Below are 21,560 nucleotides of genomic sequence, written 5' to 3' on the forward strand. Positions count from 1 at the left end.
CGAAGTGTCATGGGACTGGCACCCGTCTAGAAGGGGGGTAATGTTAACCCCAAGTCGAGATGGCGGAAAAATAAAGGAAAAAGCAAAAAGAAGATGAAAAAAGAGCAAAGACACGCAGGCGTCCTCTAAAGATGAACCGGGGCAAAAAGCGCAACTTTAAATGAAAAGGCACCTCAAAAAACTCGAAAAACTCTTGTAAAAGAGTGCCAGGCTCTCTCATGTGCCAATTATAAAATACTAGATGGGTGTAGGCTAGAGGCACAAGGCTAGAAAAGGGAAATGAAAAAATGACCTTGCCACAATGCCCGGTCATGTAAAAAAGGGATGGGTGCCCATGGGATTTTAGGGTTTGTATATATAAAGTTCAAAAAGTGAATAAAAGATCATTCTTTGGTGTGTGATAACAAGAGTCTTCTTCTTCTTCTCTCATTCTCATCTTCTTGCTTGTGTGTGCTTATAAGAGAGGGAGTGTGAGAGTGTGAGGGAGTGAGTGTGTGAGAGTGAGGGATCAACAGGGTTAAGCTCTTCACCATCTCCTCTTCTCTTCTTCTCTTCTCTTCTCTCTTCTTGCGCGCGCGGCTATGGAGGATGGAGCTTGGAGGTGGAGGAGGCTTAAGGATGCTTGAGCTTGCATCTAGGATCGTGGAGCTACCGGTGTGTGTGAGAGACCCATGGCTAGGTGAGAGATAGCCATTAGAGCTCGCTTGAAACGCTTGAAACAATAAGCAGTCCATGGGTCTTGGCGGTTGAGTGAAAGCTCCCACAACATGCTGCTCATAGTAGTGATCAAGTGGCTGATGATATCAATCACTCCGTTGCTGATAATGTTGTTGCTCCCCATGTACATGTGCATATACATTTGCATGATGTTGCCCATATACATAAGGCTGTCTAGATGGTTGTCCATGTATGTGACTGGAATGTAGCTCATAAGAACATACATAGTCATCAGATGCATTTTGCTGCTCAAAATATGCACAATCACCATATACATGCTGACCATAAGTAGGCACATGATGCTGCCTTTGCATATCCAAACCATGACAGTGGTCATGGCACCCATAGTGTCCATGAGAATGCCCATGTTGTTGCTCATAATCATGTTGATCCATCCTTTTAATTGTAGCCATTTGAGCAACTTCACTCCTAAGGGCTGCAAGTTTGTCATTGATTGCCATGGTTTGCATGTTGGTGAATGAGATGGTTGAGATCACTCAGTCCATCTTAGACATGAGCTGACTATGTTGCTCAATTAGTTGGTTATGGCTCGCAGCTCGGAGAGCTTCTTGTTGCTGTAGAGTAGCATTCAATGCATTCATTTGGTGGGGATACCAAGAGTGAGAAAATGAACTAGAACTAGGAGCCACAATTGATTTGTTTTTGCAAATACTATTGTCTCTTTGTTGGTGCATTTTATCCACCAAGTTCTGATGCCTTTCTGCATCCCTTGCATCAAGCCTATCCTTGTGAACTTCTTGCTTAGATTTGTTAGCATCAGAAAAACTAGCATTATCTACTTCTTGTTGTCCTTCAACATAGTTTCCCCATACCTTTATCAGTCATTTTTTAGCACTTTGCTCAGCCTGAACCAATAAGTGACCTTCTGTAGTACTATCAGCTAAAAACAGAGGATGAAGCTTTGCTAGCCCAGCCTTTAGAAGAGAGATAGCCACATTTGTTTTGGACTCCCATAAGGTGCCCACAAATGTGCCCATTCTGTCAACTGTCTCTACCTGAATCTCTACATCCCTTTGTAGTATTTTGTGCTCATAAAACCTATCGCATCATGTGCATATGGTTCCCCATTGCTTGGGCATCTTACTCGAGACAAAGAGAATGCAATGGCACAAGTTTCTTTTGGTACAAACAGTCTGTAGTGGTGCCCACTAAGCACATACTCCATTATAGTAGAAAGCCTCTTTGCTCTCTGAAGGAAGGGTAAAAGCTACTTGGCTTTCTGTATCACAGCCTGAGCTTTCTGGTTTGCATTATGATCCCCTGACCCAGAAGTTGGCAGAGTCAAATCATTCATGTGCATTATTGGAGGTTCTCTAGCTAAGTGTACTCCTTTCTTTCCCTTCATAGCTCTTGATTCAGCTGCAAATAAGGCATCATAGTAATTAGGTCGGTCTTCAAAAGCATTGTGCCTGACAGCCATGGCAAGTCCTCTTGCTACCACCATTTCTGCAACATCGATGCCATCTGGCTCTCCTTGAATGGGAATACTAGGAGCTATATCATCAGAGTCCCCCTTGACTGAGGATGCCAAAAATACAGTCGCAAAGTCCATCACTCGTGATTCAACTGCAACCGGATTAGTGCTTGGTACAAGCCTATCTGCTGTAGTTACTTTGTGAGAATACTCCATTGATACATTAACCTCTTGTCCTATGAGGCAATTTCATAAAAATTCATTCACCTCTCTGGCATAGGGATCAGGTTTCATCTGAAGCTTTGGATTTCCCATTTTGGGAGCACGTATACTTGACAAGTTCACTCTGCGCTCAGCTTCAAGACTGCCAAAAGGAGTGGCATCATCTGCAACCACAATACAATCTCCACTAATAACCTCAATGACCTTTCCTTTAAAATTGTCATCACGAATAGCAGTAGAGTTAGAAGGAGATGGCACATAATTTGTCCATAGCTGCAACCTTTCTTTCTTTGCCAGCAACTCAGTAGATGTTAACCACCATCTTGCTTCTCTTCAAGTAATTTGGCACTCCATTCAACAACTTTTGCCAACCCATTCTTAAGCAACTCCAGACCAAGATCTACTACAACATCACCACCGATATAGTGAACTAAACAAATCAAGTTGTTGAACTTATCAATGCCCTCTAAAATAATCTGTACATCTCTGTGCATAACTCAAACTTCAGTGAAGCGTTTTGCTTCCCTTCATAAGGATCTGGTGGAACCTCCACATTGGCTACATCAGCTATAGAAGCAGCCAACCTTTCTGCTGACATCAGCTCCACAGATTTTGGCTCACCATTTGTAAATTTCACAGCAACATCATTAGAAGCCTGAGTTGCTGTATTTAGACTACGCCTTCCCATAGATGGAGCTTGAATTCCTACCACAAAAACTTGCACAAATTGGAAGTCTGGAAGCAAGTATACCCAGACTGTGCTTCCATCTCTGACATGCTCTACAAGTGCAGGTGATGCTTTCCCCTTGCTTAAGTTGAGCAGACTCATTGCATCAAAGTTTGCTGAATCTTCAAGAGCAGAAGGTGGAAGATCTCGAATGGAAGCATCTGTTGCACTAGGTGATTTATCACATATTCCAACCCCTTTTCTCTTTGTGTGTTCCTCTACACGTTCCAAATCTGCCAAATAAGTGCTAGCCTCACTATTCTGGCTTAGTTGAAGGTGTGTGAACCTTTGCGCAACCTTCACTGACAAATTCAATTGCCAGGTTCACTTGATCCATATACACAAAACCAAATTCGATGTTTATTGGTGGCACAATGTAATCAATCACCATGCCAAGCCAATTTAGGGGCAATCACAGAAGACCAGGTTATGGTCTTCTCAAGGGGGCCCGCCCTGGACATTGCCCATCACCAGAGAGTCTCCCGAAGGGATGCCCTTGACAATGCCTCTGAGCTATCGAGTCACCATCCTGCCTGAGGTTGGAGCTGATGATGATGATGACGATGCTGATGATGGTGATGAGAGAGACAGAGAGAGGGAAAGAGAGAAACTCTGAAATAGAGGAGGATGAAAGGAAAAAAGGGGCAAGCAAAAATGCAGTAAGGGTGGTTACACACCGCCATTGCCCGCCCAATCTGTGCTCAGTTTGTGGGCACAGGAAAATTTGACTTGGGCGGTCACCTGTCCGCCACCTGCTTACACACTGGGCAGTGGACACTTTTTGTTATCAATAAGTGTCCGTCCATCTTCCGTCCACAATAGTTTACACACCGGCCACCACCTACCAGCGGACACTTCCTGAATTGTATGTGAGAATGAAGGGGCGCTACGAATGTTGATCATCATTCTCATAATAATTATTTTTAGAATGCTTGATTAAACACTTTAAATCGACTAATAAACCTTTAAAAAAAGTCACCAAAAAGACTGAAAACATGAATCTGAGGTTTTTCCTACCAAAGAACTCCAAGATTATGACCTTATTGCGTCGTTGCTTTCTGCGCCAATATATTTGTTTCTATGGTGACTACTATTCATGTTTTTGGAAGCTCACTCGCTTCCAAGAGAGCAGGGGAGTTGAACCCCTTCGCCATGTTGTTGAGGCATGGCTCTACCGAGCTCTCTGCGGAAAGGTGGAAAGAGGGAAAATTTTTTAGCACACCACCCCTCTTTCCACCTTTCCACCTGCGCTGCAGATGCAAGGATGACAGAAAACTTAAAAAAAACATGCAAGGATGGCTGAGAATTACTTACTTGGATGTGATTGTGTTTACTCACCATTGTCTTCGTCGTCCATCTCCTCCGCAGAGTCAGAATCACCAAATATTGTTCTCACATTTGCGCTCTCCCTCTCTTGATACATGGCTCGAGCAATGTTATCTCTTCGAGATGCCCCCCCAAGATGGATTGCCTCTTGTGTTGGCTCTGCTGCTTGAGCTCTTTGTATTGCTTGTGTGGTACCTGTGTTAGTTAGCATAGCAACCTCCGCTAATCCATTCCTCAAACTATTTTGCTGGTCCATGTCTTGATGAGCCGCATTACTTTCTCTATCAAGTTCTGCTGTCGCTTCATGTATCCATGCATCATCAAAACCATCTCCATGCACAATGCATATATTATGTAGAACAATGCATGCTGCCACCATCTTTGGGACATTTTGTAAAAGCATGTCACATCTCTTTAACAATATACGAAATCACGCTTTAAGGATGCCAAATGCCCTTTCAACTGGCATACGAGTACTTGATTGTATGTAATTCCAATAATAACGTTCCAAAGATAGCCCATCCTTACTACCCTTGAAAGGAGGAAGCATCCAAAAGCGTGCAGGATAAGCACAATCGCCTAGTAGACAGTATTGTCCCAGAGCTTTGTTTGTGCATCGTTTTCCTAGTTCTGAACGTTGAAAAACATTCCAATCGTGCATAGAACCTGCCCAGCCAACGTCATAGTCCCAAACAACACAATTGGCAGCCACGCTTATCTGTAGAATAATAGAGTGGAAGCCCTTCCTATTAAAATAATCTTCATGGTTCTCCCTTGGGGCAATTATGGGTATATGACTACCATCTACTGCACCAATAACATATGGTATGCCTCGAAGGGCTTGAAATGCACCAGCATATTTTTGCATTTGTTGTGGGGAAGGCCACTTTACATACATACTATGCAACCCAGAAGCACCCAGTGCATCGCAAAAGTCCAAAACAGCCAGTTGTGTAAACGAAGTTGAGACTCCGTATAAATCGGCTATTAGTCCCAAACTTGAGCCGCTTGCCAAGCGATGCAGAGCGACACAGACCCGCTTCTCCACAGGTACTGCCCTTCTATAGTTCGTATTCTTGCGTCGCATTTGTGGTGCTAATTTCACGACGAGATATTCAAATGTACTCCTGCTAACTCGTAACCTGCTTTTAAACATTCGGTTTGTATAACTCCCCATAAGCCCCTGCTCCATAAAAGTTTGTGGTCTTTGATAAGCCCAACATGACCGTCGATCGTGCCTTCGCTGACCTATCCTGGCTCGACGTGCAACGTAACCTCGAGCCATGCACTCCATCAAAGTATGCAATAGCATGCTATCATCGTCCCCGTCATCCAAATCACTCAACAAAAGTTGAAACATTGCTATGACAGCGACTACAACACCGATGACACACATTATCAAAAGACTTTCGTCGTCCATTCACCTGTCAAAATATTAGATGAAACCTTATGAGACACTTGAAGAGAGATGTGAAGGCAGAATAAAAAACATGTTTTTTAAAAAGTTCGAAATTCATCTACAGTTGAATTCATCATTCCTTTTTAAGACTTTTGATTACATCTAATAGACCAAATACTGAGGAGGCAAGTGTGTCCATGATAACGAGCTTGCGCTCTTCAAATGTTTTTTTTTCCTCAAGGTTTGATTTTTGGTTGGCTAACATTGATCGGGCGGTGGTAGCCATGTCACTGAGAGACTCCTCTATCTTTCTACCCTTTTTATTGCGTGCTCCTTGGTTGGTTGTTTGATCATGCACGATCTTCGAAGGCTCATTGGAGCCAATGTCTTCTTGGGTGTGGTCACCTTGATCATTGGAGACTGATGTATTGTTGTCTTCTGACGAAGACAACCCACCAACAGAAGAGGCATGTGCATCGCTAACAACATTGGCACGATTCCACATATATTCATCCACAATATCATACCACTGACAAATGATTCTGCGATCATTGCCTGATATGGCATTGTGGGCCTTATCCTTTCTGTATGACTCATAAACGCGTCCCCAACGTTTTCTGCATGCCTCACCATCTTTGTCAAACTCTGGAAATAGCGATGCTAGCTGGGTGGCAACCTTGGACCATATATCCACTCCTTGCTTCGGTGGCTTTGAGAACTCCACGCTCATGGATCCTCGGATGTGAATGAGTTGTACTGTCCATGCATCCTTCCATTGCGCAAATGGTTTTTTTGTGGCTATTGTATGATCTTGTGTCTCAAGACCGTCGTTTTGATTCTTTCCTTTCCGCGCCCTCTTTGGTTTAGGAGGTTTAGGAGCATCAGACTCCGATGATGTTCGTCGTGGACGTTGTTTGGTGGCATTCTCGGAAGATGGAACCATTGGTTCTTGAGCCTGAACCAACTCAACCTCTTCACATGAGTCTTGGTTGGCATCACAAGAACTTATTGCTTGTGGTTCTTGTTGTCGTGGTGCTGAGAGACCATGTTGAGGACTATGTGCAACTGGACGAAGAAATACATTATTGTGTACTGTTGTGGGTCTCTCTATACCTAATTGTCTTGGTCGTTGGAAAGGTACGAATTGAGGAGGACGAGGATTGATCAAAGGAGGGCGGTTTGGAAACACATTTACAGGGATATTGCCAATGGCGGTGTGGCTTTGCATGTGGTTTGGAACACCCACACTTTGGCTCGAAAAGTACATGAAGTCATTATTGGATATTGCATCTTGGCTCATTTGAGACACGAACTGGTGATACTCTTCCATGGGAGTGCTCTCTTGAGAATCCATTCCAATCGTCCACCTTACGCATGAAAATTGATTCATCATTTACACTATGTGAATGGACAAACAAGTTTATTGTTCTTTACATAATGCACTCCATTTTTTTAATTTACATTTCAATAATTGATTGTGAGGTATAGACAAGTTTATTGTTCTTCACATAATGCACTCCATTTTTTTTAATTTACATTTCAATAATTGATTTCAATAAAGAAAATGAAATGTTATACATATACACTGACTCAAACAAAATGATGGGATGTATGTATAGACAAGAAGTTTTACCCATTGTCAACCTGTAACAGATGCCAAACATATATAGCGGAACTAAGAAAGGATTTATTGCAATGATGAACATATATCAAACAATATGGTTAAAGAACAATAAAGAAAAGGAAATGTTATACACATACATTGATTCAAACAAAATGATGGGATGTATGTATAGACAAGATGTTTTAGCCATTGTCAACCTGTAATAGATGCCAAACATATATAGCGGAACTAAAAAAGGATTCCTTGCAACGATGAACATATATCAAACAATATGGTTAAAGAACAATAAAGAAAAGGAAACGTTATACATATACATTGATTCAAACAAAATGATGGGATGTACAAATAGACAAGATGTTTTAGCCATTGTCAACCTGTAATAGATGCCAAACATATATAGCGGAACTAAGAAAGGATTCATCGCAACGTAATTAAGGCCAAGTAATTTAGCCCAAGTACCTAGTGAATCATGTTTCAACCCAATAACAGTCACTACTTCCAATAAAGAATAATTAAGGACATACAACCACTACTTGTCCGTATAACCACAACCTTTGCACAATCACCATCAGATTTGCTGCTCGAGTAATTTAACTTAAAGTTTAATTACACCCATTACGTGCAATGGCATAGAATCCAAAAGAAATTAATGTTTCTTCCTCTTCGCACACATAGACCAATCAAGCAAAAGGCAAGAAGAGAGCACATTTTTCTTGTAGGGTGTGAGTACTACCATAGATAAGAGGAGCCACAACACAATCAAGTCATGTGCTCAAGTGAACATCTCTAAAGTGCTCAACTCAAGTCCACCAAAATAGTAGGATAGCTCTTGACTCGAGTGACGATCACTCGAGACTTCATATAGACACTCTTAACCCGAGAGCCACATGCACTTAAAGTATACCCTTTTATATATGGATAACTAGTGTGTACCCCATTCAAGCCCATACCCTTTTACACTTAAGATTGTAAATGGGGTTGTAACCTAGTGGTTCTCAAGGACAAGAGAGCCAATGGGGTTATAGCCTAGTGGTTTGAGTATGGGTTGAGTGCTGAAGGTATGTATTCATCAAATCTTAGGCCCGTTACACACCGGTCCGTGGCCGCCCACGAATACTAAATCCGGCCAATGAGAAGGCATGTATTCATCAAATATTAAGTTCTACTTCTCGAGTTGTACAAAACATTATGTGTGTAAAGATGTCCTCAGCCTTCAAGGTAGTTCATATTTTCTTAAAAGCCCTAAGTGCTATCTTATAGACAAAATGGATATGTCAAAGGCATTTTCAACATCCGACTTACACAATCTACAGATTCCTTGTGCCTTGTTTTATTTTTTATATATCATACCTTCCTTATAACTAATGCTCTTATCATAACTAATGATTACCAGGGCAATCAAAGAGAGAGAGAGAGAGAGAGCATACCTGTGAATGTTGTGAAGTACCGATCTGATAAAGACCTCTGCCTTCGAGCCAGAGATATGAGAAAACCCTCGGTTGAAGCTTGTGAATCACCTGCGAAGCCTACAAATTACATGCAAGAAATTGGCCATGATCAAACTCTGAACTGGTTAAATTACATGCAAGCAACTGGCCATGATTAAACCCTGAACTGGTTTCTGGAAGAGAGAGAGACCTGGCTGGATGCATCAGATTGAAATATGCCTTCCCACCTTCACGATGTGAACATTTTCATGCGAAGAGAGGGATGATGAATCCAGAAAAATACAGAGAGATGAACCTTCACGATGTATACATTTATGCATGTGGTGAAACGGGCAACACAGGGAAGCTCCTGTGTATCAACGGCTCCCTGTGTGTCAATGGCCACAGGGTGCACCTACCTGGAGCCCATGCCCATGGCAGAAAACAGAGAGCTCTCTGTCAGATGAGCATGGCGGCAGCAACGGAAACGGGCTGCTGCAACGGAAACCTGCAACGGAAACCTGCAAACGGAAACCTGCAACAGGAACGGGCTCCTACAGCACAACGGGGATGGTTCCTGGAGCCCACTCTGTCCTGGAGCCCACCATGGGACCAACAGAGGAGCTTCGACCAATCGCGATGGACCAGAGAAGGCGAGGACGGAACAGGACGGGGGAGCTCCCCCGCCCTGCGGAACGCAGAAAGGGGACGGGGGGGAGCATTGAAGACGACGTGCCGGGCGCCATGTGTGTGTAAGAGGGGGGCGCCCTCTTTTAGAAATCCGGCCTTCTCATTGGCCGGATTTAGTATTCGTGGGCGGCCGCGGACCGGTGTGTAACGGGCCTAAGGCAAAATCAAACCTAAAGAGAACGCACAAGAAAGAGGGGAAAAACAGGACAAACAAAGCAGATTGAGCCAAGATCTGCATGTGAAGGGGAGAACACAGACACAGAGAGAGAGAGAGAGAGAGAGAGAGAGAGAGATCCTTCACGTCCAGGAAGGCAAATGCGACAACTAGATCGGTGCCAAGTTTTGGGAGTTCATGTGCTGAAACTCCAGAACCAGACGCTCCCTCATCATGCTCAAAAGAGGTAGTTCTAGGGAAAGAAGTAAAACAACGTAGCTTGCACTAATCCTTACCCTTGTTTTTGTGGACCGCACCAGAGTGATTGGGTACTCTTCACATTCAAGATAAAGTGAGAAAAACCATGGCAACACCCATTTGTAAGGGAGGAGCAAGGTCTAAGAGATATGAAGAGATATTGACTTGGTACTCCATGGAAACTCCAAAAGGAAGCTTGCAGGGAAGAAAGAAAAGACCTCTTCTCAAAAGTAATTGGGACTAAAGCCCTCACTAACTCCTGTGAGTCCTTCAACCAAGAACCCCTAAATTTTTACCTCAAAATTTGTGATGAGCTATTAAATTTGACATGAGTGCCTCCAACTTGGCCATAGCTCTGCACAATCTTCAAGAAAGGTTGCTAGCACCATATGGTACTCCATCACTGCTTCTTATAGCTCCTGCCCTTATTATACATGTCTGACTAGTTTTTTTTTTGTAAAATAGAACTGGATGTGAGAAAAGAGAAAGAACAAAGGACCAAATACCTATGCTCTGATACTAACTGTAATGAAGGAGACCTAGGAGAGAGAAGGAGAGAATGAAGAAACTGCAGAGAGGAGAGAGAAAGGGGAAGAAGATGAGAGAAGAAGAGAGAGAAAGACTAGCAGAAGAGAGAGAAAGACAGGAAAAGAGAGAGAAAGAGAAGGAAAGCTATGGAAGCTGCAAGGAAGGGGAAAAGAGACTTGATTATTATAAACTGATGTCCTAATTGGGTCTCTCAACACCTTATATACCCCGTCAGTATAACTGGGTATTCCCATGCTAACCCGTGTCGTACCCATCTATCTGCACTCTTTTACAGGTGGTTCGGTACATCATCTAAGTAACATTTGCATGCCCCTCATAACCCGCAATGCAAAGCATAGTTCGTTTGGGGGAAATTTCAATGTCAGTATATTGGTTGTGTGGCATCGAGTTCTTCAGCAATTTGCTAGCAATCTTTGAAGCTCTCCAGAGAAGTATGGAGCCACTTGAAGATGTGATGTTACTTGCACTTGTTATGCTATTTTTCTATTCACAGATTGGACTTTGGGTCAAATCTTGCATATAGGTGTATAAGGTGGACAAATGGCCAAATGTCCTACCCTTTAATATACTATTCACATTTTTCAGATAGAGGACTTTAGTGCCCAAGCAATTTAGTATGCAAGAAAAGTAGTGGAAACCCAAGCTATGGATCTTAGTCTTTTGACACATTTCCATCATCCATCCTGACACTCTTTCAGGTTGTGTCACTAGAAGGTTGGAGCTTTTTCATGTATGTTATGGAGATTGTTAAGTTCAAATATGCAGTGACTTATTTTATCACTCTTGTTATGATTTTTGGACAGCGAGCATTCTGAAATATGTGGTACTTGAGAAGGACAAGAAATTGGCATGGAGGGAAAAATTTAAAATCAAATCTAAACAAATGAGGACAAAAGTTACAAAATCCATGCGCACAACCAGTTTTTTAAAAAATGGAAGAGGGGAAGAAAGAGGTAGTTAAAAACATTCGTGGAAGAGAAGAAAAAAATTGTTGGAAGTTGGGGGCACCATGAATCTTACATAGAGAGAGGAGGTGATTTGGAACTGTTCACAAATGGTAATGGGGGGCTGTGGATTGCCCTGTAAATCTGGGATTAATACTATGTTCTATGCAGAAAATGTGTGTGGGCAATGCTACATCAATCGACACAAGAACTGTAATAATGGTGGGGGAAGGAAATGAATTAAAAGAAAAATTGAAAATTAGAAAGAGGGGAGGACGTTATGGGGAAAGAGGGAGGCGTGATCAAGAGGGGCACCTTCTAGTTTCACGAGAAGAAGCCATATTTAAAAATTGCACCTTGCCTAGAGCTTGCATCAATTCTTTTGCAAACTGGATGAAGTAATCAAAGCCAAAAGAGAATATTAAAAAAAAAAGCTGATGGAGATGAAGCTTTTGGTGCTGACGAAGAATATTTTGTCGTTGATACCTTCCTTAGATGCTTGCTACCACATAATCTTGCTAGAGAAGTCCTTCCTATGATGTCTGATGATGAAGAGGCCGTGATTATTCAGGCCGTTCTCACTACTCAAGACCCTAACTCACCACAAGCACAAAACATAGGAAAGGAGTAGCAGCAGTCAAAGAAGATGTCATAGCCTTTGGGGGATCCCATACATTCTAACCTGCAATAGTATACAGTGCCATGACGCTAGTAGTACAACGCCATTTCAAAGAGGGATCATGTGTTTATGGTGTGTTTATGGTGGTTGAATCGAAATGGTTTCAAGTTGTAGCAATCCAAAAGTAGTATACAGCACCATGATGCTAATATGCAACGCCAAGATGATAGTATACATCGCCAACATTGCAAAGAGGGTATTCTAATTGTAGTGTGAATTCGATTATCCTCGATGCCTAAGGTGAGCGTTTTGAACTCCATGGACACTGAATATGGGGTGGTGGAGGCTACTCATACTGGGGGGTGCTTTGAAGAGGCATTGGAAGACCATGGCGATTATCAAGGACATAGGACGCCTTCAGAAACTCATGCTTGGGCCAAGAGGTTGCAAGACAAAGCTTTCTAAATCTAGGATAAGACTTTTAGACCCTCCTTGACATAGATTTGAGTCCAATTTCTCTTCTGCTCCTCCATCGCTCTCCCTCCCCCATAATAGCTAATTCAGAGCTTCAATGTACCCACCCAAACTGAGATTACATGCTTGGAGAAGAACTTTCTTCAATTTGCCCTACTTCGTGCGTAGTTTGGTGAAGGGATGGGCCAGATATCTAATTAGTTCTCTACTTCAATTCACCCTGCTTCATGCGTCGTTTGGTGAAGGGATGGGCTAGATATCCAATTAGTTCTCTACTTCACTTTGAGTCTCGACTATGAAGCTTCCATGCCATGGGTTTAAAGCTTTTAATTAAAGCTTAATAGCTTTTAAGCTCGTAAAGGCCATTTCTATCGTCATAAGTCAATCAATTAGCCATGAAGGCGAGAAAGAAAAATGAATGATGATCTCGTATATGAGACGACTAGGCAGAAGGTAGATCTTGGTCAGACTGCAAAGGGCACAGCCTTCAAAAGCGCAATTTCGACTCGTATTGGCAAGTCATCGTCTTATCTCATTTGACAAAAATAAATAGTGTGCCATGAATATTTTCTCAGTTTAGAATTTTTATAAAATGTCTTAAGACCTGAGTTTCTATGTTAAATGATCATTTGCATTTATGTATGTCTGATTTTATATTTTAAAAATAAAAAACAACTAAAAATGCTTTAAAATGGCATAAATGAATTTTCATAAACTTTTTGGTTACGTAATTATGAGCCATAATATTTTTTCCATGAGATATATAATATTAAAGATTTATGTAAAAATTTTGATAATATTTGGAGACCATTTAGTATGTTGGAAATTTGAAAAAAAAAATAGTAAAATTTTTAGTTTTCTTTTTTTTTTGCATCATTAAAAATTATGATCTTTCCATGGAAAAGCTGAAAGTCAAATTTCTTATACTTTAGTAAATTTTATAGGAATTTCTTTTTAAAAAACGGATTTAATGTTATTCTTGTTAAAGAAAATATCCATATAAGCATGATGTTTTTTATTTGACATAATTAAGAGTATACACTGTGTGTTAATTTATGATATGGGGAGGGAAAAAATGTAAGGGTATTTTATGATAGTTGCTAAGTAGAAAATAACTACAATCCTTAACCAAATTATAAACAACATAAAATTAGCAAGTTATTCAAATATGATGGCCTGAGGGGACATCTCAGCTTCTACATTAAACTTTTACAGGTTATTCATTTTTTTTTAAATGCTTAGATGATCATTAAGATAAAGAGTGGAGGGCTACTAGGATAATTGATATTTAAGGGGAGATATGGAGGTTTAAAATAAATAATGTATGTGTACACATAAGAGTGCAAAAAGAACTTGTTTTTATCTTGATTAATGTTTAGTAATGAAGAGGAAAGAAGAATATTTAGCAATTAGTAAATAATAAAAGAAATTTATTATGTAAAGGCATAGAAGAGATAATTTAAAAGAAATTTAAATGGAGATGTGCAGATATATCTATTGGGTCTATGCCTTGAAATCAATTCCCTAAGGGATAAAAATCCTAGGCTTAGTATTTTAGTGTTCAGTGTAGAGACCTAGCCTTGAAGATTTAAGAGACGAAGTACAACATTAAGCAAGCTTACTGAGTTCTAGATACTAGATTAGTTGGACTAGTACTAATAAGTGTCGTAAATATCAAGGAATGCTAGAATAAATCATAGGAATTTGTTACCAATATCACCTATTTAGTGCAACAACTCGTAGGAGTTGGCTTGGCAACCTGGTTAAAAGTGGCTTGGTTTTTGGCCGCGGTCACATAGCTTTGATAAGGCTAATAATACTACCACTAGGTAGCTCTTCTACCATAGCTTTTTCTCTTTACAATATTTGCTTTGGTCCCTCATCTTGTTGAAGGTTATTTACTTGTGCTTGATGGTTGATTGGACCTCGTTGCCTACTCCCTTGTTGAAGAGAGCTAATCTTACTCAAGCTAATGGTGGCTAGACTTTCCACATGTATTGCATTTGACATTAGGGCAGTTTCTCAAAAATTGTTGACCACCATACCACTTATAGCTAAATCTTGATGGATCGCCCTCTTCAAGACGTCGACTCCTTATAAATTTTTGCAACTTCTTTAGGAAGTTGACATCTACATCTATTTGTCTATATTGTTTTGTTATCATATGAGTATAATTTGTCATCATGTCCTTAAATTTGCCAAGAACATTTGATGCACTAGACTTATAATCATGATCATTCACTTGCCATTCAACGAGCCTAACCACCTGATTAGAGATTGGCCATTAATTAATTGGCATAACATTAGGGTTTGTCATTTGGCTTCCAATATTTAGTGGAACTATTTGGCTAGCCATTCGCATAGCAACATTGAGAGGAGTTGACAACATAGGCACATTCTGCATTATGCTTCCTCTTTCATTCGGATTGGTCATAGATATACTAGTCGCACCTTGATTTCCATTGATCGATGACAAATTATTTCCAAGACCTAGTCTCAAACTTAGGTTTACTTGAAATGCATAGGCCGCTTGTAAGCGAGACTCTACTTCTTCTACTCGTATAATAATAGTATCTATATTGGCAAGAGCAATATTACTCAACTACACTTCGATCTTGAAATTTAGTCTGTGCAACTAGTACTGTAGTTGGGCTGCAGCAAGTGGAATAGGAATAGAGGTTTGTAATTTGTGAAACACCTTTTTCAAATTTTTAGCATAAGCTTGAGGATTCTCGTGGGCCTCTTGACATGTCATATTCAGAATACATAGCTAAATATTATCCACCTCTCTTAGGGGCAAAGTCTCTTTGAAAGGCCACAAAAAATAAGTCAATCATGGTTATGGTCCTAGTTTCCAAGCCATGATACCACATTGTAGCTATTCCTTTTAGAGTCATATTAAAGAACATTATGAGATGTCCTTCATCTTGAATTCAACAATTGAACATTAATTTCTAAAACTCACTTATGTGAAGTTTTGCATCTTCCTCTGCTAACCCATTAAAAATGGGTAGAGGGAAACCTAGAGCTAGAAAATCTAGTGTTTTTGTAGGTATTGCAATGGATTGGGCCATCATGAAAATCGGGTTTGCTCTAGGGGTTAGTATCAGGGGGTTATACTTTCACTCGAAATAGATTGACTTTTCAAACAAATGAAAATACTAAAGCTTCCTCCTCCCAATGAAGTGACTTGGATATTGATTGGATCAACAAAACCTCTCTTTCTCAAAGATATCGGACTACTATGCTTAGGAGAATATCTCCTAATGATTTTGGCTTGTTGTCTAGCCCTTTTAACTCTTTCTTGTCGTTTAATAGATCTTTCTCAATGCTCTTTGGCATAAACTGACTCTAAATAGTCCCTAATTAACCAAGATTCAAAAACTATCACTTATTAGTGGCTTTTGACAAACGCACCACCTGTCAGGACTAAAACATGCCCGACACTGGCTCTAGGACTCTAGTTGGGCCTCATGTGCTCACCAAACCACCCTCACATCCTCATAGCCACCATTATACACTAATCTAAATAAATCACTTGTTTGGATCAATTGCAGCCCAATGATTTTTCCTTTCCACCAACTCCAAGAGAGGGAGTATCCAAACATACACGTGATCAATACCTTGATCCACACACATAAAGAGCTCATCTTAGCAGAATGATGTTGCTCCTACGGCTCTCCTACACTCCAAGGATGGGCCCCAGGATGCGTCGTCTTACATATAGAACACAAACGTAATAGAGTCTTGTCATAATGTGAATATAATAATGCATGAGACTATATACAATCCTCACTTAATTGATTTACCCAAGATATTATACTATCCTACAGCAAAGGAAAATCTTACACTCTTAATGTTGTCGTTACCTAGACATACAATTTCCATACATCCAAGAATTTATCTTCGAATACCATCTTTAAATTGCAACTGCAAAGTGTATGGCACTCTATGCTCCAAAAACTTAACTAACCAGCCAATCCAAAGTGTGTAAATAATCTTTCCATGATTTCTATCTAATTGCGGTCGTGTGACATTGCTAAGGAATAGACCGACCTGGTTAACTGAAGCTATTAAACCTCTTCAAACTTATACAAACTGGCCTATATGCTAAGATATACAAAGAAATGAGCAACTCAATCAAATGTCTTTCCATTTCAGCTCTACACCGTCTACCATTTACATTTAGATTGATTGCATAAATATAGGGAGATTTTGTGATACTTTTTCATAAAAACGAGTTCTAAAACACACAATTTAATATATAAATAAAGGTAAAATAAGGCAAACTCTCATGCTTCATCTTCATTATATATTCATAAACATTCTCCTAATTTTTGGTAATTTGTCTGTGCACAAAAACTATTTTTCTCTAATTTTGTCCCTTTATTTGACTATTTTCTATAAAATTTTCCATTTATTTCAACATAAATTATTTATTTCTCTTATTTTCCAATTTTTATGATTTATTAGAAGTGTGATCCATTAGCATGTCCAATTTCATGCCATGCGAACATCATTTGAGCCCAAAACCCAAAAACAACACCATTTTCCATTAAATCTCATATTTCGAGTTTGACGTTCTTATTGTTTTTAATGTACAAAAATGAAAATGAATAATTTTTTGACATTGCAAGCATCAGCAAATATGTTTCAATCATTTGCAATCATTTTTCCATCATATGCACTAACAATGCATCATAAAAATAAAATAATGATAACTTACTCTAAAATTCATATGCATACCTCTAATATTTCGAGGAAATGGAGCCACTAATGTAATTTCCCAAGCATAATACCTCCAAATCACTTGATCTACTTCTCTTTACGCTTTCAAACCATCGTACATCACCAATTTGTCAAATCAACCCTCCCTCTCTCTCTCACATAAAGAGCCATATGAACAAGAAATAAAGAGGATAGAGACACAAAAGAGAGAAAGACTAATATTTTATCTTACTGAATACTACATCAGATTTTGCAAGTATCGGAGTGTTGAAAAGTAAAAAATGGTAGATCTGATGCCCAAGAGTAGAAGTCAGATGATGATTGAGAAAAAAAATCCATTTTTTAGGGGGAGAAGGAGACACTGATTCTGAAGGTCATATCTCTCATAATAGCATAGCAATTTTATAGCTCTATTATGTGTAGGGGCTAACATCAGACTTGATACCTTTGCAAGTCTTCAAGGATCTAGCTTAAACTTACATTATGTTCCAAGGCGATCGGATGGGCAAAATCATTCCTTATCTTGAACATTTGTATTTAGAGCAGTATTACCATCAAGCTCAAGTGATCTAGTGGAGTAAGGACTATCATATTACTGAGTGGCAAGATAGATCTTTCACATGGGATATTAGGGTCTATTTCCACCATTGTTATAAGGTCTTATTAGCATCCCTATTGAGTTTAATGAGGAAGGAGAGATTGTACCCATCACATATATCCTCTCTCTCTCTCTGCTCGACTTTGATTACCATAAGTATGACTAGATTGATTGGTATGGCATGACCTATCAATGAAGCATGCGTCTATACTTTGTATTTTGACGAAGCTTCACAAGGGACCGCTAAGCATGCGAGTGTCGGTATGGTTATTAAAGACCCCTGACATAGAGACATTATGAAATCTCTTGAGGGCACTCCATCCACAACACTCCTACAATAAATCATACTATTGAGGTAATTTCACAACGAAGGTCCTCTCTTCTCCACCATGAGAGACGGTATGAAATATTAAGATGTAGAATATAAAAGGATTGAACCCTCAAGTATCTTGGGTGTAAGAAAGACTTAGCCAAATAAGGCTAGGTTATACATTGCAATCTAGTAAAAAATAATAATCTCTCTCCCCAAGATACCTTAATGGGACCATTTTATAGTTGAGGGATACATTGATAGAAGTTGTAGTTTATTTAGGCATCGCTTTTACTAATAACATGGAAAAATACAAGGCCTTAATCATAGGGATGAATATAGCCTGACATGGTGGTATCTGCTTATTATTGGTAAAAGGTGACTCGTAGCTAGTAATCAACCAATTGAATGAGACCTATAGTGTGAGAGATCCCATTTTGCGGATGTATCATCGTGCAGCCTTGGATATACTTTAGATTTTTGAGGCAGTGACCTATCGGCTAGTTCCTTGTTAGTAGAACCACTTTGCAGATTTGTTGGCAAATTATGCCCTTGTTGAGGGCATATTTCTCAATTATCATCTTGAGGGGTTATTAGAATTGTCCGATCTTATTAGCCCAATACTACTATGGGGACTGCTTTGCTGAGATGTCTTGTTATGGTGGCCGATGGTTAGTATGGATGATGAGTCATGTAGCGATTAATCATCTTCCTATTCTTTCATGGATGCATAGGATTGTTCAATGGCATATTTTCCAGACACCCCTTGTCATTTATGTAGGGGGCCTAGCTAATAATTTGGTGCATTTAGTGTAGGGCTTGAGCGGCCCATCCATTGGTCTAGTTTCGTATTTCAATATGATTTATGTGGGGATCAAGGGTTTGTTTTCAGTAGTAGATTGCTTAATGGAAATTTTTATAGCTATATTTCCTTTAGGCCAAGAGGATCATTTATTTTACAATGCACTGGTTGATTTCATAAGGCCAAGAAGAGGGCCATATGTTTGTTGGTGCAGGTGTGGTTAATGGTTTCTTGTCTTAGTGATGTACTAAATAGATTCAATGGAGTACTTGGAGAGGGCCTCCTGTTGCACAAAAGCTTCTTGTGTGGCCAAGTCTAGGTGATGTTCTTCCTTTATGAGTTCTTTTCCTTTGTGCTATACATACATACATACATACATACATACATACATACATACATACATACATACATATATATATATATATATATGGAAAATTTTCTTATTTTGGGAACCAGCAAGTTAAGGCATGAAGTCCCAGGGTTTGGTTCAATATATTTGGGGGAGGTCTAAGCAGTTGTCCACCTCCTATAAAGTCATTGTCAAGCATTTAAAGATTTGTTTTGAGAGTAGTCTTCAGTTACCCTATCCTGCTAGCATCCTAAGCAGATGTTTCTAGGAGTTTTTGCAAGTTGTGAGGCAGATAGAGAAGCTTGTCAAATAAAAGAAAGAGAAGAAACAATGAATATATTTGAAAATCCTTTATATGAAATGGAGGTGTGTAAAAAGAGATTATAACCCTTAAAATAAGAAAATCAAGAGAGAAAATTTCCATGAGCATATTATAATTGCCTTATGAAGGCCTGGTAGGATCCTGGGGACGTCAATGCCTTGTCTTCTTAGGGGTGACATTTAACCAAAAAACATGAGGGTAATTGAAGCAAAAATAAAAGTGAGAGAAAGAAAAAGGATTGAGTGTTGCCTTGTGAGAGCTTGGTAGGTTCTTGGGTACCAAGATAGTACCTAAGACCAATGCCCTATTCTCCTTGGGTCACAATAGGCTTAGCCCCCTCCTTTTTACACACCTGAGTATCAAGTCCTAAAGTATAAAAAATTGCTAAATAAAAATTATCTAAAAATCAAAGAAAAAGCTATAGGAATCCTCACCTAGTAGGAATTATTGGTCCAATTATCCTAGGTTAGGCAGGTAGGTCAGACCACCACTTAGGATCACTCCTTTGACAATTCATTCAACGCCTATGTTGGAGCAGTTGGTTAGCAACTAGCTTTAGATGTCTCTCTAATTGTACTTGGCCTATACCTCGTGGATCTTCATGCCTTGATTTTGTCGAGGGGTAGGGTGAGAGCTCTGTATGTTTTGTTGGGTATTTTCTTTGTAGCAACTTGATGCTCTTTATGGTTTCTAAATGTGTAGATCAATTTGTGGATTTGATGGGCTGACTCACCCTATCTCGTGGTTCCCAATGAGAGTGGGTTCTTAAGCCCAATAAAAAGGTAGAAATGTGTCAAATTCTGCTAATTTGAGGCAAAAATTAAAGCTCATTTGAAGTGATGGATGCGGATCTGATGATTTTAAGCAATCCTCGAAGGTAGGATTTAAAACCACTTTTAAAGACAAGCCTCATAGTAGTATTTGATTTTTTGTAAATTTTTTAGGTCTTGAATTGGAGTCGAACAATTTCCACATAGTGCATGACTCTGAGACAATCAAGTAGAAATTTTCAGATCAAAATTTGGACGTCCACATAGTGCATGACTCTGAGACAATCAAGTAGAAATTTTCAGATCCAAAGGCCAGGTACAGAGGGTCCAAAATGCCATCTAAAGAAGACTTTATGGGGAAGGGATGTCACCCTTAGGGCCTCCAATCCCCAAAATTTTTGACATGAAAGAGGGGGGGAGGGGGGGTCGTTTTTTTTAAGGCAATGAAAAAAAAATGTATTGTTCTGCACGACATCGACATGAATGAAGGGGAGGGCTAAAGAGCCTAAATATACTCATATGATCTCATTATACTAGGTTTCTCCTTGAATTTTTCACCTCAAATTGCAAGTTTCACCTCTACAAATGATGGCCTATATGCGGAGATGCAATATCATTCTTTCTCTCTCCTTGCTCTCTCTTCTCCAATGCGATGTTCACATAGGAATTATTTAGAGAAGATCTGAATGGAGATCAATGTCTGGCTTGAACCTGATTGATGTGGGACCATGTAGACTCTGAGGAGTGATGGCTAGCACTATTTAGATACTAATGGCGGGTCTAGTCACTTTCCTAAAATCAATTCTTGAGACCTCAGACATGAAAAATGGGGATAAGCCTCTTTTTTAATAGAAATTTGGATTGTTTTTTACATTTCATGGTGAAAATCTTGTTCATATGTGACAAAAATTTATTCAAACCTTGGTTTTAATGTGTTTAAGAGCTGTGAACCATAAAATACACAACCCATGTCCGTGCATGTGAGCTATTAATTTTTGAAAACCTGAAATGTGTGTTTTAAGAGGAAATTTGATGTTTTTCTTGGTTTCGAGTGATCAAATCATGTTTATATGGGATGAAATTAACTATAATGATGAATTAGAGTAAAAATTAATT

At 39.6% G+C, this 21,560-nt stretch overlaps 1 protein-coding gene and 1 pseudogene across 1 annotated transcript; both read right to left on the reverse strand.

The window, feature by feature from the left end:
* Positions 1–214: 214 nt before the first annotated feature.
* Positions 215–3,760, reverse strand: LOC148037291 (ribonuclease TUDOR 1 pseudogene; annotated as a pseudogene).
* A 1,798-nt stretch (positions 3,761–5,558) lies between these two features.
* LOC148037292 (uncharacterized) lies at positions 5,559–8,949 on the reverse strand. The gene is made up of 2 exons (XM_087676212.1): positions 8,878–8,949; positions 5,559–7,193 (listed from the first exon to the last, which is right to left on the reverse strand). Exon 2 carries the CDS (start codon positions 7,178–7,180, stop codon positions 5,960–5,962), a length of 1,221 nt encoding a protein of 406 aa, XP_087532338.1. The 5' UTR covers positions 7,181–7,193; positions 8,878–8,949; the 3' UTR covers positions 5,559–5,959.
* Positions 8,950–21,560: the final 12,611 nt, after the last annotated feature.

The sequence above is a fragment of the Lygodium microphyllum genome, chromosome 4 (genome assembly GCF_053477565.2).
Source record: "Lygodium microphyllum isolate KBCC chromosome 4, Lygodium_microphyllum_v1.1.10, whole genome shotgun sequence".
Taxonomy (NCBI): domain Eukaryota; kingdom Viridiplantae; phylum Streptophyta; class Polypodiopsida; order Schizaeales; family Lygodiaceae; genus Lygodium; species Lygodium microphyllum.

Excerpts from the sequence above, each read along its gene's own strand:
- LOC148037292 (XM_087676212.1), bottom strand. The coding sequence starts at position 7,180 with ATGGATTCTCAAGAGAGCACTCCCATGGAAGAGTATCACCAGTTCGTG.